The sequence below is a fragment of the Stigmatopora nigra genome, unplaced genomic scaffold, assembly GCF_051989575.1.
Source record: "Stigmatopora nigra isolate UIUO_SnigA unplaced genomic scaffold, RoL_Snig_1.1 HiC_scaffold_50, whole genome shotgun sequence".
Taxonomy (NCBI): Eukaryota; Metazoa; Chordata; class Actinopteri; order Syngnathiformes; family Syngnathidae; genus Stigmatopora; species Stigmatopora nigra.
The window spans coordinates 83348-98433 of NW_027551629.1; the positions used below are offsets into that span (position 1 = coordinate 83348).

Below are 15086 nucleotides of genomic sequence, written 5' to 3' on the forward strand. Positions count from 1 at the left end.
GGCTAATTTAGTTAACAATGTAATTAACGGTGTGTCAAGGTCTTGCTGTATAATGGAGTGCTTTTGTAAATGTCAACAAGTCTGTCTACATTTGGAGAGGAATCAGGGTGTCCTCTTTTTACATTTTCAAAGGAGATTAACCTGTAACCTGTTGCCTGTTGCCAAATGCGGCTTCACTTATATAGTTATCCAACATTTCTAGCTCACTAGTAAGCCAGTATTGTAGCAAAACTTGATAAAGAAGTGAAACACTTGCAAATCAATGTGTGCTTTCTATTTTAGAGGTTCCAAAAACAGACAAGAATTTTGAAGAAAGACTCATATTTAAGATCTTTATTCTGAAGTTCGCCAATGCTTTTACACCAATAATCTACATTGCTTTCTTCCGAGGAAGGTAAGTGGTTTCACTGTAAATAATGTTTAGCTAATCTTATATTAATATTACTTTTGTTGTGGATGATGAATAAATGCTTTAGCATCAAACTGAATGCTCCAAATCTTCCACTGTCTTTTCTAAACAGACTAGTGGGCCGGCCAGGGGACTATTTGTATGTTTTTAAATCCTACAGAATGGAAGAGGTAAGGCTTGTAATTTGGTAAAATAAAACAGCAGCTTTCTTGACAGTTGCTGCAACTATAGATAAAACAATTCAAACAATGATTTAAGATATATGATTAAAGATTCATAGAATTCAGAGTATGTCCCACCATTATTCAGGGACAAATATTTTGTCTCAACTACCCAATTTTCCAGGATTCTAGCAGAACAGTCATAAAACGACTAATTCATAGTGTATTCTTTTTAAGTAAATTCAATAAAAATACACAGTGAGAGATAATAGGTCTGCTGTTTCATCCCCTAATTTTGTATTTACAGTGTACTCATGGAGGCTGTCTGATGGAGTTGTGTATTCAACTGAGTATAACCATGTTGGGGAAGCAGTTAATTCAGAACAACCTTTTTGAGATTGGAATACCGTAGGTTAAATCAACGGTTTATTTGTACTACTTGAATTAAAATACATTTGCATTTTAGTCATTACGTATATACTGTCATACCGCTACTTAGTGCGTCTTCTCTATACTTTGGGGTGAGCACCCAGGCTTCTGGGACCACCGTTTGTCAAGTCTGTTTCCTGTTGAGAAGCAGTCTCCTTCTGCTAACCCAAATTCAACGCATTTCTTTAAGGTTTTTCTTTTATGTAGTTAGCCAGATTTTCCTCACCATCCAGTTCCAATAGTGTAGTGAATAATGGCATTTTGTATGGTCTACTTAATAGAATTTCCATATTTTGTTGTCTGGGTGACCTCGTTATGTAGGTGCAATAATTTCATAACAAAATATGGAACCTTTTGTCAATTCTGTTAACACAATTTGGATGCCATTATCACTATAAATCAATGGTTCTTTGGAATTCCATACCATGCACTGTCTGTTTTTTTTCTTCTCAGTGCTGCCAAATTCCCCATTTCACAGAGCAGATTTGTTCCTCCATTTCAAGTTTAACATTTGGAATACTGCTGCTGCATTTTCATAAAACATTTCATAACTAAATAATTTTCCATAATTTGTCATCGCCATCAAAGAAAAAAGGCTTATTGGCGATTTCAGCAATTGATTTCAAATTTCTAAATCATTTTCCACCTTGATATCTAATTAATTGATTATATTTTGGTGTTCAGCCAATCAGAAACACAAAAAGACAAAACCATTCACACTCACACTCATAATCAGACATCACTGGTCTGCATCTTTTTATCACCACTAGAAAATTTCACCCTGTTTGAGCAGGGAGTTGGGCGACCACAGGCTGGGTTGGAGGGGGACCGGCAGTTTGGAGCCAGCGCTTTAGTTTTTATTTCAGTTGGCCGGCCGCCATCTTTTCCTTTGTTCTTGGCTCCACGTTGGTAGGCCGCCATCTTTTCCTTTGATTTTTGCCCCACGTTGGTTGGCCATCTTTCACCTTTGTTCTGTCTTCAGTTGGCTGGTCGCCATCTTTTTCTTTGTTCTCTCTTACATGCGCTTTCTCTCTCTCTCTCTCTCTCTCTCTCTCTCTCTCTCTCTCTCTCAAGGCGGGAGTAGCTGACGTCAGATTTTTTTGTTTTCTGATCTACTGTGACTGGAATCCAGATAAGAATCCCGGGTTTCATAGGCACCAGTAATGTCAGGGCTAATACCCAACATCTAAATAATCTAATCTAATCAAGCATAGAAGGCATCGAGAACTGATTGGGATTTTACTCCATCGGCCGATGGGAGTGGAAGATGGCAGGTCGCTTCCAAAAATGGCCGCTGCTTGCTTGCTTACTTGTCTTTGTCTCCCCCCCCCCCCCCCACCGAAGGAGGAGGGGGTGGACAGACAGAGCACAGGTCCACTCTGCAGCTTTGCTTGTGCCAAATTAACCGTCCCCAGAGGGCCCGACATACTCTTATTCAAGGTAGGTGGAGACAAACTTTAGGCAGCGACAAAAAGGGGGAAGTGCTATATACAAAGTGATAACAGGCCTTGACCAGTAGGTGTCAGCAAAATTCTATTCTAGTTGCTAAAGCTAAAATGATTCAAAAATACAAGAGAATACATTACATGTTTCACAGGTAGGCTTATTGGACACTGCCCCTAGGTATGAGTGTGAGCGGGAATGGTTGTTTGTCTCCTTGTGCCCTGTGATTGGTTGGCCACCAATTCCCCTGCCTCTGGCCTGAAGTCAGCTGGGATAGGCACCTCCCACAACCCTAGTGAGGATTAAGCAGTTCAGAAAATGAATGAATGGATCAACGAATGTTTTTTAAAGCAAACACATGGGCCACACAAGGGAATATGACACGTGTGACTAAGTATGCAACCAGATTCCCAATACAAACAATACACTTGATCAGCGTGAGCGGATCCAAAAGGGTCACAAGCTGTCGGGAGCATACCTTTGTGTATACTATAACAGGATTTATGGAATTTGACATTTTGAAATTTTGCATCATTGTCCTTGATAGCCTATGTGGGGAAATATATTAAATAGAGATTTAGAAATCAACAGTTCGTTTGGTTTTTACTTGCCAGAATAAAATATTCAAAACAAAATTTTCAATTTTCAGTCATATCCATCAAAGTTTGTATTTGTGCATTCCTCAGCAAGCTGAAGAAGTTTATTCGCTATATCCAGTCAAAGCAAGGCAGTTTTCAAGAAGAAATGCAAAAACAGCTGAAGAGACAATATACCGACCACTTCCTGGAGCCTTTTTCAGGTTTAACACCTGAATATATGGAAATGAGTAAGTAGCAAATATTAAAATATTTCCACACATAATATGCTGCAAAATCAAAGTTATAAGAGGGACTGTACAAAAGTTCTCACAACTGATTCAGTGACAGATTTTTGTAATGTGACAAATTTGACCAAAAATAAGGCCAATCTCAGCCGGGCTTTTTGTTAGCCAATCAATTCTGCTGGCCACAATCAGACACCCTCAACCGTGCCCTGAATTTCATGTAAAAATTATCAAATTGTAAAATATGCTTCATGAACACACCTGCTGCAATCATGCTGTAAAGACAATTATCTGTGAGTTCTCAATCAATTGTTGATCAAAGTAAGAACACTTTCTTCATCCTCATTGTTGTCTACTGCTCACTGCCATCTTTTATAATTTTGACAAGATTCTCATTAATTTGGGGATTGCGTGCCTATCAAGCACCACTCCATCATCATGTCTGAGAAGCCTAGCGAGCCAGCTTCATACCTTTGGGGTAAATACCTCATAATCATGTTGAAATTATGGCATTTTCCTTCATGATGTTAATGGAGTTCTTCTAATTCGGTAGGCGGTCAACCGATCTTCTTTGGGCCTTCTTCAGGGAAGCTCCAGTGCCAACGTCTTTTAGCGCAAATTCTAAAATTTTTATTTGGATTTTTTGAATTTGGATATAATTTATCCAAATTTAAATTAAAAAATACTGCAATAGATTGAAGCGGCAATGTAGCGAGGGATGGCAGAATTATTTTAACACTTTGTCGTGCCTTATAGATATATGTGGATATCAGAATTATCTAAGTAATTGTAATCTTTTTGATCAAATAGATCACAGGGGAAACAATATTTTTGGAAGATTTTGAAAAATGCAAAAGTAGTAGGGACTATTTCAGATGATCCGCATTGCTTGTGGTATCAGATAAAGTTATACCTTGAGATACGATCATAATGCATTCCGGGACTGATCAACGTACTCGTATCTCATATAATTTTTTTGAAGTAATTACAAATTAATCCATTCCCACCCTCCATCAACCATCACAAAACAGATATTACAATGAAGAAACAATGTATTATTTGTTCTAATTATACTCACAAAGTAACAAATACCTATCTAGACATTGTGGTCTTTAATATTAAAATGTAGCATTATTCAGTACAGACAGACGATAGCGTTTTAACACGGATGAGAGAGAGAAAGGACAGGAGAGAGAGACTTGACAGCACCGGGCTCGTAACATAAACTTTAAATTTAAATGAAATGAACTTAAATTACTATACACACTTAAAATGACTTTTAATCTGACGATACACTTAATTTAAATCTTGTACGATAACCGAAGCAAAGATGTTGTTAATGTATTCCAGCGCAGCTTTCGGGGTGGAACTTCCTGATTTTCCATGCCTCAGAACTGACTGTTGGTTTTGCTGATGTCTTTTTAGATGATTGCTTTACTTTCAAGTCCATGGAGAAGGCTGGCTTTGTTCGCAAATTATCGACTCAATCACGCTATCTCCGGTAAAGAAAATGCAACCTATACGGCCCAGTGCTCGTAGATATCTTCACTCATAAGAAGCCACAACCGTAGCATACTCGCCAAACCGGACGGCGACATCGGGAACAATCTTGTATACTCATATCTCAAATTTGTCTCGTATCTCAGGGCAATTTTTTTTCTCTGAATTGTCATACACAACTACGTATAATGAAATTGGTGCTGCTACTACACAAACTGTTTTCCCAGTAAAAAAAACAAAAAACACAAATGTAATATAAAAGTATAAAAAGTCACATCCTGGCTAGGAAATTGGAAAATATTGCACAATCTAAGATATTGCACATTGTTATTGCACACCCCAAAGTTATTGCGCAGAAGGGATTATGTGTCGTGTCAGAGTCCTGATGACTGTGGGAAAAAATGTCCTCAAGTCTATTTGTCCATGCTTTGTGAGACCTGTAGCGTCTGCCAGATGGCAGCAGCTGAAACAGGTTATGACCAGGGTAGTATTGGTCCCTGACAATGTTCCTGGCTCTGCTGAGGTAGCGAGGGCTAGCAATGTCTTCCCGTGAGGGCATAGAGCAGCCGATGATCTTCTGGGCAGTGTTGATCACTCTTTGCATAGCCTTTCTGTCTGCTACCGTGATTCTAGCATACCACCCTGTAATGCATTATGCTCTCCACAGTGGCCCTATAGAAAGTTACCAGAAGCTTAGTGTCCAAGTTGTTCCTCCTGACTACCCTCAGGAAATGGAGTCGTTTCTGGGCCTTCTTAGCCACTGCCGCGGTGTTGGTAGACCAGGAGAGCTTGTCCGTGACGTGGGGCCCCAGGATTTTGAAGGACTGGACCCTGTCTACGCATACTCGATTTATGAGGAGTGGGGCCAGATTTGTGCTGAGTCCAGAATTATTTCATTAGTTTTCGTGGTGTTAAGTGTGAGATTGTTCATCAAACACCACGAAGACAGTTTGTTGACCTCATCTCTGTAAGCAGACTCATCGCCCCTAAGAGGAGTCCGACCACAGTGGTGTCATCGGCAAATTTGATGATGGAATTAGACTGGTGGGGATGTACAATTGTATGTGTACGGGGAGTACAGAAGAGGACTCAGTACACAGCCTTGAGAGGAGCCTGTGCTCAGTGTAATGGAGGAAGAGAGGTGGGGACCAAGTATAACAGTTTGTGGACGGTTGGTTAAGAAGTTCTTAATCCAGTAGCAGATGGAAGAGTATAGGCCAAGGTGGAAGAGTGTCAGCCAGAATGTCCCATATTATAGTGTTGAAGGGGGGGTTTGGGGTTACCCCAGCCAGAGGAGATTCCGGTAATGGTCGCTGGGGCTATTGTGTGCGATTGAGTGATCAGTGGTGCCTGGTTGATGTGCGGGATGTCTGTCTGAGTCTGCAAGCTCCATACTTGCCTGGATCGTGTATGGAGGGCCCCAAAGCAGGCGCTCGGACAGTGGTTCTTCTCATTGTTGGGGCTACTGAATCCCACCAGTTTACTATGCACATTCACCGAACCCCGCCATTTTCATATTCATTCACTGAACTCTACATTAGTGTAATATATAATGTTTTTTTTCAAAACCAAGATATTTTAATTCCTCGCAGCACTGATCGGCCAAACATTGTCACGTGATTATCGGTAGCCAGTGATGGTCAAGTGGGGCATGTTATCGTAAATAAACATGATGAGTCGATCTTGATCTCCATGGCAGAGGCTCCACCAAACCCCTGAGACTGACTCACCGAACACCTAGGGTTCGATGGAGCGCAGGTTAAGAACCACTGCACTAGGACAACTCTGGTCATGGCAGTTCCTGTTTAACAAAAAAACGTCAAATAATTAATCAATAAATAATAAATAAATAAGCAGTCCTTCAGACTCTGTGGAGGAAATGGGAGAGCGGAGGATGCTGACCAGGATGAGGTCCATCATGGTCAGCACCTCCCACCCCCTGCAAGAGTCTGTGGAGTCCCTTCGAAGCTCTTTCAGCAATAGACTGCTGCATTCTCACTGCAGGAAGGAGTGCTTCCGCAGATCCTTCCTCCCATTAGCTTTTATGCTCTTTAACACAAAAATGGCTGTATTAAGACCTACTGTATGCATGCATGTACATCTAGGTGTATGTATATGTGCTTTCATATCTATACACACACACATATATATATATATATATATATATATATATATATATATATATATATATATATATATATATATATATATATATATATATATATATATATATATATATATATATATATATATATATATATATATATATATATATATATATATATATATATATATATATATATATCGGCATCTCTTTCGTGAATAACAGATATCTACGAGCACTGGGGGGAGCTTGCATTTTCCCGTGTTTTTTCCTCGTTAGTCAATGCATAATTCAAAGTCAACAACAATGGACCCAATGAAAACAGGTGGAATTAAGAGTTGAGCAAAGAAAAGGCGAACGTTGACAATCAGCATTAAGCGTGAAATAATTGAATGATCTATCACGAAGAACTGATGACAGGTTTTAACCAAGCTCCAGGAGAGTGAACATTTGGAGGTGTTGCGTGAACTCAATAGCGAGGAGAAGGTGGAAGTGGGGGGTCGCCTACAAAGCACCAAGGCACCCTGACAAGCTGGCAAGTGGTCTCGCATTTTTGAAGGGAAGGCAAAAACGAACAAATCTTGATACGCTCCTTTTAAAAACTCCTGCTGAACGTCCGGGTGGAGTCAACCCGGAGAACAAAGGTGTAAAGTTACATTAAACGTATGTTTGAGTGTCTAAGTATATATTAATCCAAGTTAATTTAAATTAGTTTGTTCTGTTACGAGTGTGTTGCTGTGGTTATGTCCTTCTCTGTACCCTCCGCAAAATCCGTCTAATTTTAGTTCTATTGAACACATTTTATTACTATTTAAACACATTTTATTACTATTAAACTATTAATTATGTGTTATTTTGTTAATAGATTGCGAATTAGAAGAAATGAAAAGAAATTCCAATTCAATATCCTGTTTTGGGTGTTTTTTCAAAGGTTTGGAATGAATTAATTTGTTTTTAGTTAATTTCAATGGGAAACGTTCGTTCGAGTTACCAGAAGATCGACATACGAGCTCGGGCCCGGAACAAATTGAGCTCGTATGTAGAGGTACCACTGTATAGTATTTTTAAATTACAAAATGAAGATTCATTAGGTAATGCTGTGTGTTGTTTTTAACTTTCTTCTCTTTTTTAGTTATTCAGTTTGGTTTTGTCACATTATTTGTGGCATCCTTTCCATTAGCTCCATTGTTTGCTCTGCTCAACAACATTATTGAAATACGGCTTGATGCAAAGAAGTTCGTGACTGAGCTGCGTAGACCAGTGGCAGCAAGAGCCAAAGATATTGGTTTGTAATCTTCAATATACTTACATTTTTCCTTATTATATTGACTATGTAGATCAGGGGTGGCCAACCAGTCAGAGACCAAGAGCCACATTTTTTACTGTGTTACCGCAAAGAGCCACATCACACACATACCTTTGCTCAGCCAGATTTATTGTAAATGTCACTCACCAGCAAAGTAATGACATAAATTGACTCCTACAGTACTAACAGCACTATTATCAACAATGAACATTGTGTGCACTGTCTCACACAGACAAACTCTCAGTTCAACCAAGTCCACAAACAAAAATATAATAATTTACAATAGCGTTTTTCTTTTACTATGCATGTTACTTAGTGGGACTTCTGGCATAAAATCAGAGCCTATTTTTGCGCAACTTTCCCTCCTCATGAGCTGTCATTTATTATGAATGGCTTTTAACTAGCGCGCCCACCACGAGGGTGTACACCTCGCTCTCCTATTGGCTGCTCCCGGCTGAGCACTCTCGCCATTGGTCTGCCTCGCAAGGGGTGTGGCTTTTTCAGCCAACACTCGATCTTTGGGATACTTTTTGTGTGCGCGACGCCGTTCATTGTCGCTTCTGGTTCACGGGAGCTCTCCCACTCTGTTAAAAACGTTTACTCAAATGACCTTGCTCCTACTGGGAAACTTTGATATATTTTCATCCCAAGCACATGCGCATTGGACGAAAATACCGTATTGAACTCAAGCGAAGCGCACACGCAAATAAAAATAAAACACAAATACAAACTTTGATATGGACGTAAGAGCCGCATGAAACCGGGCAAAGAGCCGCATGCGGCTCGGGAGCCGCAGGTTGGCCACCCCTGATGTAGATACTGTATACCCCATTGCCTTGTTAATGGTATTAACAATCTGACAATTTAAAGTTAGATTTAAAGTCAGTTAACTTAGTTATTAAATCATTCATTTACTTCACATGTACTTTTCAATTTTCAAAACTGAATATTGTTGTATCCTCTGTCTTTTTTCCTCTCCAGGTATTTGGTACAACATTCTTAGAGGGGTTGCTAAAGTGGCTGTCATTATAAATGTAAGTAAAAACGAGAATTTGTAATTCATCTAATTTTATGTTTGTTCATTTATATTTTTATTTGTTCCTTAATCCCTTATAGCAGGGGTCTCAAACTCAATTTACCAGGGGGCCGCTAGAGGCAGAGTCTGGGTGAAACTGGGCGGCATCAGGAATTCCACAAGAAAAGCGCTGATAAAACATTCCAACGTTATCAAAAATCTTTATTTTATAAGAAAAAATAATGAATTAAATAAATTATCTTAAAGATGAATAAAAAATAAATCAATCAGTAATAAAAAAAAATTAATAATAACCAGCATACAGTAAATAAACAGTCGCTGGCTAAGTGGAGAAAACTAATTATTTTTATTCCGTTTCAAATGTCTGTATTAACAGCTCGTTAAATTTTAACTTTCTGAACTTGAATGGAACATTCAACATGAAATATTCTGGACACAGCTTCTCTTGCCTACTTCTTGCTGCTAGAGAACCAGCAGCGCTTTTTCTCACATAGCTAAGTCACATTTGGCTTGAGGGAGGAAGCAGCGGAGACCCTCAATAGAGCTTGAAGATGCTCATCGGTAAATCTGGACCTATACTTGGACTTATTGAAGTTCAAGGTGGAGAAGAGTTTCTCACACAAGTATGTGCTCCCAAAAAGGCACATGGTCCACTTGAAGATTCGGGAAAGTTCAGGGAAGCTGGGGGTCAACTCTCTCAAAAAATGTCCAAGCTTGTCTGCTTCTCCACTCACCTCCCTGAACTTGGCTTTGAGTGCAAAGTTGCACTGCAGGTCAATGAGCTCCATTTGAAGCACAGGAGGGGCATCTTGCACATCAAAGGAGAAGGGGTCCGCAAAAATATGAAATGTGGCTTTGTGTGTCTTGAAGTCTGCAATTGTGTGATCAAATTCCTCCTGCAGCTTCGAAATGGACTCAACATATTTCTCACCACTGAATGGTGTGCCTGCATCCACAAGAGCCTTGCATGCTGGGAAATGGAAAAGGTTTGTCTGAGAGAGCTGGGCTTTCCATAACAAAAGTTTAGTGCAGAATGCTCTCACATTGTCATAGGCAGCACTGACAAGTTGCCCCTGGCCTTGTAGCGTCTTGTTCAGTACATTAAGCTCATGTGTTATATCAACAAGAAAAGCTAACTCCATGAGTCATTTGGGATCACTTAGCACAGGAACAACAATTCCATCTATCTCCATAAAGTCTTTTACTCAAAAAATATCTTCAAAAAATAAAAAATTAAAAAATATCTGCTGAGCCAACGTACCTCGGTGAAGTAGAGCACATCCCCATATTCTGACTCCATTTCCTCTAGAAAAGCATGGAACCTTCTGTGCTTTAAGCCCCTGGATCTGATTTGGTTGATGCATTTCACAACGACAGACATCACATTGTCAAACTTCAGGCATCTGCTGCAAAGGGCCTGCTGATGGATAATGCAGTGCAGAACTATGGCCTCCTCCACACCCTCCTCTTCCAGTATTTTTTGTGCTGCCATTCCATTCTTCCTCCCCATCATTGATGTGGCTCCATCAGTTGTTATTCCAACAAAGCTCTTCCATGGCAAACCGGCATTCTCAATGGCATAACACAGCTGGTAAAATAATTCCTTTGCGGTGGTCTGGCCATGCATTGGAATTATTGTGAGCAACTCCTCCATCACTTCAAAATTGTCATCAACACCATGGACATATATTGCAAGCTGGGCAGTGTATGTGATGTCTGTGGTCTCATCAAGAGCCAATGAATATACATTGAAACAGTGTGCTTTCTATCACAGTTGATCATAAATGTCACTTGACAGGTCAGAAATGTGCTCTACCACGGAGTTGGCAGAAAGGTTGATGTGGTGGAACTGACTTTTCTTTTCTGGACAAACAATATGTGCAGCCTGTAATAAGCACTTTTTGATAAATTCACCTTCTGTGAATGGCTTTCCTGCTTTAGCAATCAGCTCACAAATGGCGTAGCTAGCTTCGACTGCTGCATTACTTTCTTTGGTAGCCTTCTTGAAGAAATCCTGTTGCCCCAGAGGACGTGTTTTGAGAATGGCTTGGCTCTCTAATCTCCCTGGTATTTTTCATACTCCTCAGCATGTCTCGTAGTATAATGACGTTTCAAATTGTATTCCTTGTACAACGCTACTTGTTCAGTGCAAATGAGACACGTCGGGGTGCCCCTGTGCTCAACAAAGAAATATTGCACTCCCCACTTTTCTTGAAACTGTCTGTGTTCATCACTGACTTTTCTGTTCACGGCAGGCTTTGAAACAGACATCTCTGGGGCTGTAATATGTGTTTACACTTGGAATGAGTCTCGGATTGAACTTTTAACTTTCAGTCGCGCGGGTCTGTGGCGCATGAGCACTTTCGCTCGGCGATCATATTGGATTACGGCAACTCTCCGAGCCGAGCGGCGTGATCGGCTTCACGGCTTCTCCTCCGCCCAGCTGATTGGAGGAATGAATGAGTGAGTGAGCGAGGCACTGGACAGCCTGACCAATGCCCCCCCCCCCCTCCAGAGCCGTATACCTCACCGTGATTAGTTCATCCAGCTCCGAACACAGTGTCATTCATATAAATCTTGCGGGCCGCATGGACATTAATCTTTCATATTAAGACGCGGGCCTCAAATTATCGTCACCGCGGGCCACAAGTTTGAGACCCCTTCCTTATAGGAAACTCAATTAACAATGGTATTTGATGATGAAACGTGAGGGGCAGTGGTTTCACCTGTTAATATTTCATTTGTTTATGTTTCTACGAATGTGAAAAAAATGTCTACCAATCCACTTACTTGCAGCAGCTCACTTCCCTCTATTGGCTAGTACTTGTAGGACGATTTGTTTCTCAATACTTAAGTCTTGACAATTTTGGCTCTTTGTGTCTAACGTGTGCGCCACCCCTGCCTTAAGTCATATTCATAGCTGCCGTGTTTGGTCCGCACCAAACGGGATCTCATGTTTGCTTAGTTCCTCATTATACCCCATCCAGACCGTCATGTCCAATGGTTGAATGATTGCACATACGTAGGTTGGTGTTTTCGTTCATGAATTTCATGTAAAAATGAAAATCAGACATAGGCATTGTCGTCATCATTGACTTGACAAAAAAGTCTAGTAGTCATCACACCCTCAGCAGCGTATGACGAAATTGTATAGTGCTACTCGACACGTTCGTCTTCCCAGGCAAGACCCATTTATGACATTTATTTATGACATATACTTGTTAGCCCTCCGCCTCCTTGAGCGCCATCAATTCGGCGACTGCAAGTTGCCTCAACGATGACAACAAGAATAAAATGGATCACTTACCTCTCACGGTCTTCTTACTTACCCTCCCTCAGTCAGCCTGTGGAAGGCAGATCCACGCCAAACGAACTTCCTGTTACTTCACTGCGACTTAATTTCATAGAAGGGATTTGTGTTGTCGTCACGTCACGTGTTGCTGCAGGTTCAGAGTCCTGATGGCTGTTGGGGAAAAGCTGTCCTTGAGCCTGTAGGACCTGTAGCGTCTGCCAGATGGAAGCAACTGGAACAGGCCGTGTCCAGGATGGTAGGGGTCCCCAACAATGCACCCGGCTCTTCTGAGGTACTGGGGGTTGGCGATGTCTTCCAGTGATGGCAGAGAGCAGCCGACAATCTTCTGGGCAGTGTTAATCACCTGCATGGCTTTTTTGTCTGCTGCCATGCTTCTGGCATACCACACTGTAATGCAGTATGCGAGGATGCTCTCCACAGTGGCTCTGTGGAAGGTTGCCAGAAGCTTGGTGTCCAATTTGTTACTTCTCAGTACCCTGAGAAAGTGGAGTCGTTTCTGGGCCTTCTTCACTACCACTGTGGTGTTTGTAGACCAGGAGAGCCTATCCGTGACATGGACTCCCAGAAATTTGAAGGACTGGACCCTGTCTACACATACTCCATTAATGAGGAGTGGGGCCAGGTCTGTGCTGTGCTTGCGAAAGTCCAGGGTTGTTTCTTTAGTCTTTGTGGTATTTAGTGTAAGATTGTTCGCCGAGCACCAAAAAGACCGTTTGTCAACCTCGTCTCTGTAAGCCGACTCATCCCCGCCTGAGATGAGTCCGATCACAGTGGTGTCATCGGGAAATTTGATGATGGAGTTTGACTGGCGGGCTGGTGTGCAGTCGTATGTGTACAGGGAGTACAGGAGAGGACTCAGTACACAGCCTTGTGGTGAGCCAGTGCTCAGTGTAATGGAAGAAGAGAGGTGTGGACCCAGTCTGACAGTTTGTGGTCGGCCAGTCAAAAAGTTTTTTCATCCAGAAGCAGATTGAGGAGGATAGTCCAAGGTGGGAGAGTTTGTCCTTCAGAATGTCCGGCTTAATGATGTTAAAGGCTGAGCTATAGTCAATGAAAAGCATCCTCACATAATTCCCCTGGTGCTCCAGGTGGCTCAGTGCTGTGTGTAGAGCTACGGCGATAGCATCCTCAGTGGACCTGTTTTCTTTATAAGGAAACTGGTGAGGGTCAACTGAGGGGGGGATTGTATTTCTGATGTGTCGGGCCACCAACTTTTCAAAGCACTTCATGATCACAGGCGTGAGAGCAACAGGCCTGTAATCGTTCAAGCTGTCGATGATTGGCTTTTTGCGGATAGGAATTATGGTGGCAGATTTCAGGCAGGCAGGAACGATGGAAAAAAATAACTATACTATGGATTTTTGGGGTGGTGTAAATATGACCTAAAATTGTACTTTATTATGGAGACATTTAGATGGTAGTGAGTCCATCAACATTAGTCCATCACTTCATTGAAGACACCGCTACAGTTATGTTTTTGGCTTTGGGAAGGGAAAGAATTCCACTCCCCTAGGACGTTGTTTTCAATTTAGATACATAGGCCTATTGCTTCACCATTTTGGATGTGTAATCATTTCGATTTTTTGCGTCACCGGATAAATGATATTTGGAGTGGCCATTCTCCCTCTATTGTAGATATGTTCTTCAGTGCTGAGAGAGAAAGCACGGTCCTTACCTCTGTCATTTTTTATCTGTCACTGGTATATATATATATATATATATATATATATATATATATATATATATATATATATATATATATATATATATATATATATATATATATATATATATATATATATATATATATATATATATATATATATATATATATATATATATATATATATATATATATATATATATATATATATGTATATATATATATATATATATATATATATATATATATATATATATATATATATATATATATATATATATATATATATATATATATATATATTTAAAGCAGTCATACTGTGGAATTATAAAGCAGTCTGACCATTATTCTGTCCTTAATGTTTAATATGACCTTTAACAACATCTATGCACCTATAATTCCCAGGCATTTGTCATCTCCTTCACCTCAGACTTCATTCCTCGGATGGTCTACCAGTACATGTACAGCCCTGATGGAACCATGCATGGGTTCGTCAACCATACTCTATCCTATTTTAATGTCAGCCACTTCCAGGATGGGAAAGAGCCGTTAGTTCCGATGCAACTTGGTTATGCAGTTGAGATATGCAGGTGAGAACTTAGTCTCATTTTACAGTTGCTATCGCAAAATAGAATTGAAAACCAGAACAAATGTCTTCATTTTGTGTTTGGCTAACAACTACAGTGGTGGATATAAAGTATAAAATGCAATATCTAAAATGAAAGGACGACAATGACTATGGCGGAGTTGGTATATTGAATTATTTGGGACCGAAGGGTTAGAGGTTGGAATTCAGGCTACAACTACCCACTGTTGAAGTGGTCTTGTGCAAGGCACTGAAATCTCATTTGGCCAATTGGTTTGCAGCCCCTTGTTTGGCAGCAGAACCATTCATTTTC

General features: G+C 40.5%; 1 protein-coding gene across 3 annotated transcripts in view; it reads left to right on the forward strand.

Annotated features, from left to right (window-relative positions):
• Positions 1–15086, forward strand: part of LOC144193044 (anoctamin-1-like) — a 29615-nt gene that overhangs the window by 10415 nt on the left and 4114 nt on the right. For 2 of the 3 annotated variants that reach the window (XM_077711858.1, XM_077711860.1), the window contains exons 5-11: positions 283–394; positions 522–579; positions 878–978; positions 3129–3268; positions 8002–8154; positions 9157–9209; positions 14593–14777. In XM_077711858.1, coding sequence (XP_077567984.1) covers positions 283–394; positions 522–579; positions 878–978; positions 3129–3268; positions 8002–8154; positions 9157–9209; positions 14593–14777 — 802 coding nt within the window. The remainder of the gene's footprint in view (positions 1–282; positions 395–521; positions 580–877; positions 979–3128; positions 3269–8001; positions 8155–9156; positions 9210–14592; positions 14778–15086) is intronic. The other variant, XM_077711859.1, reaches the window with a different exon arrangement.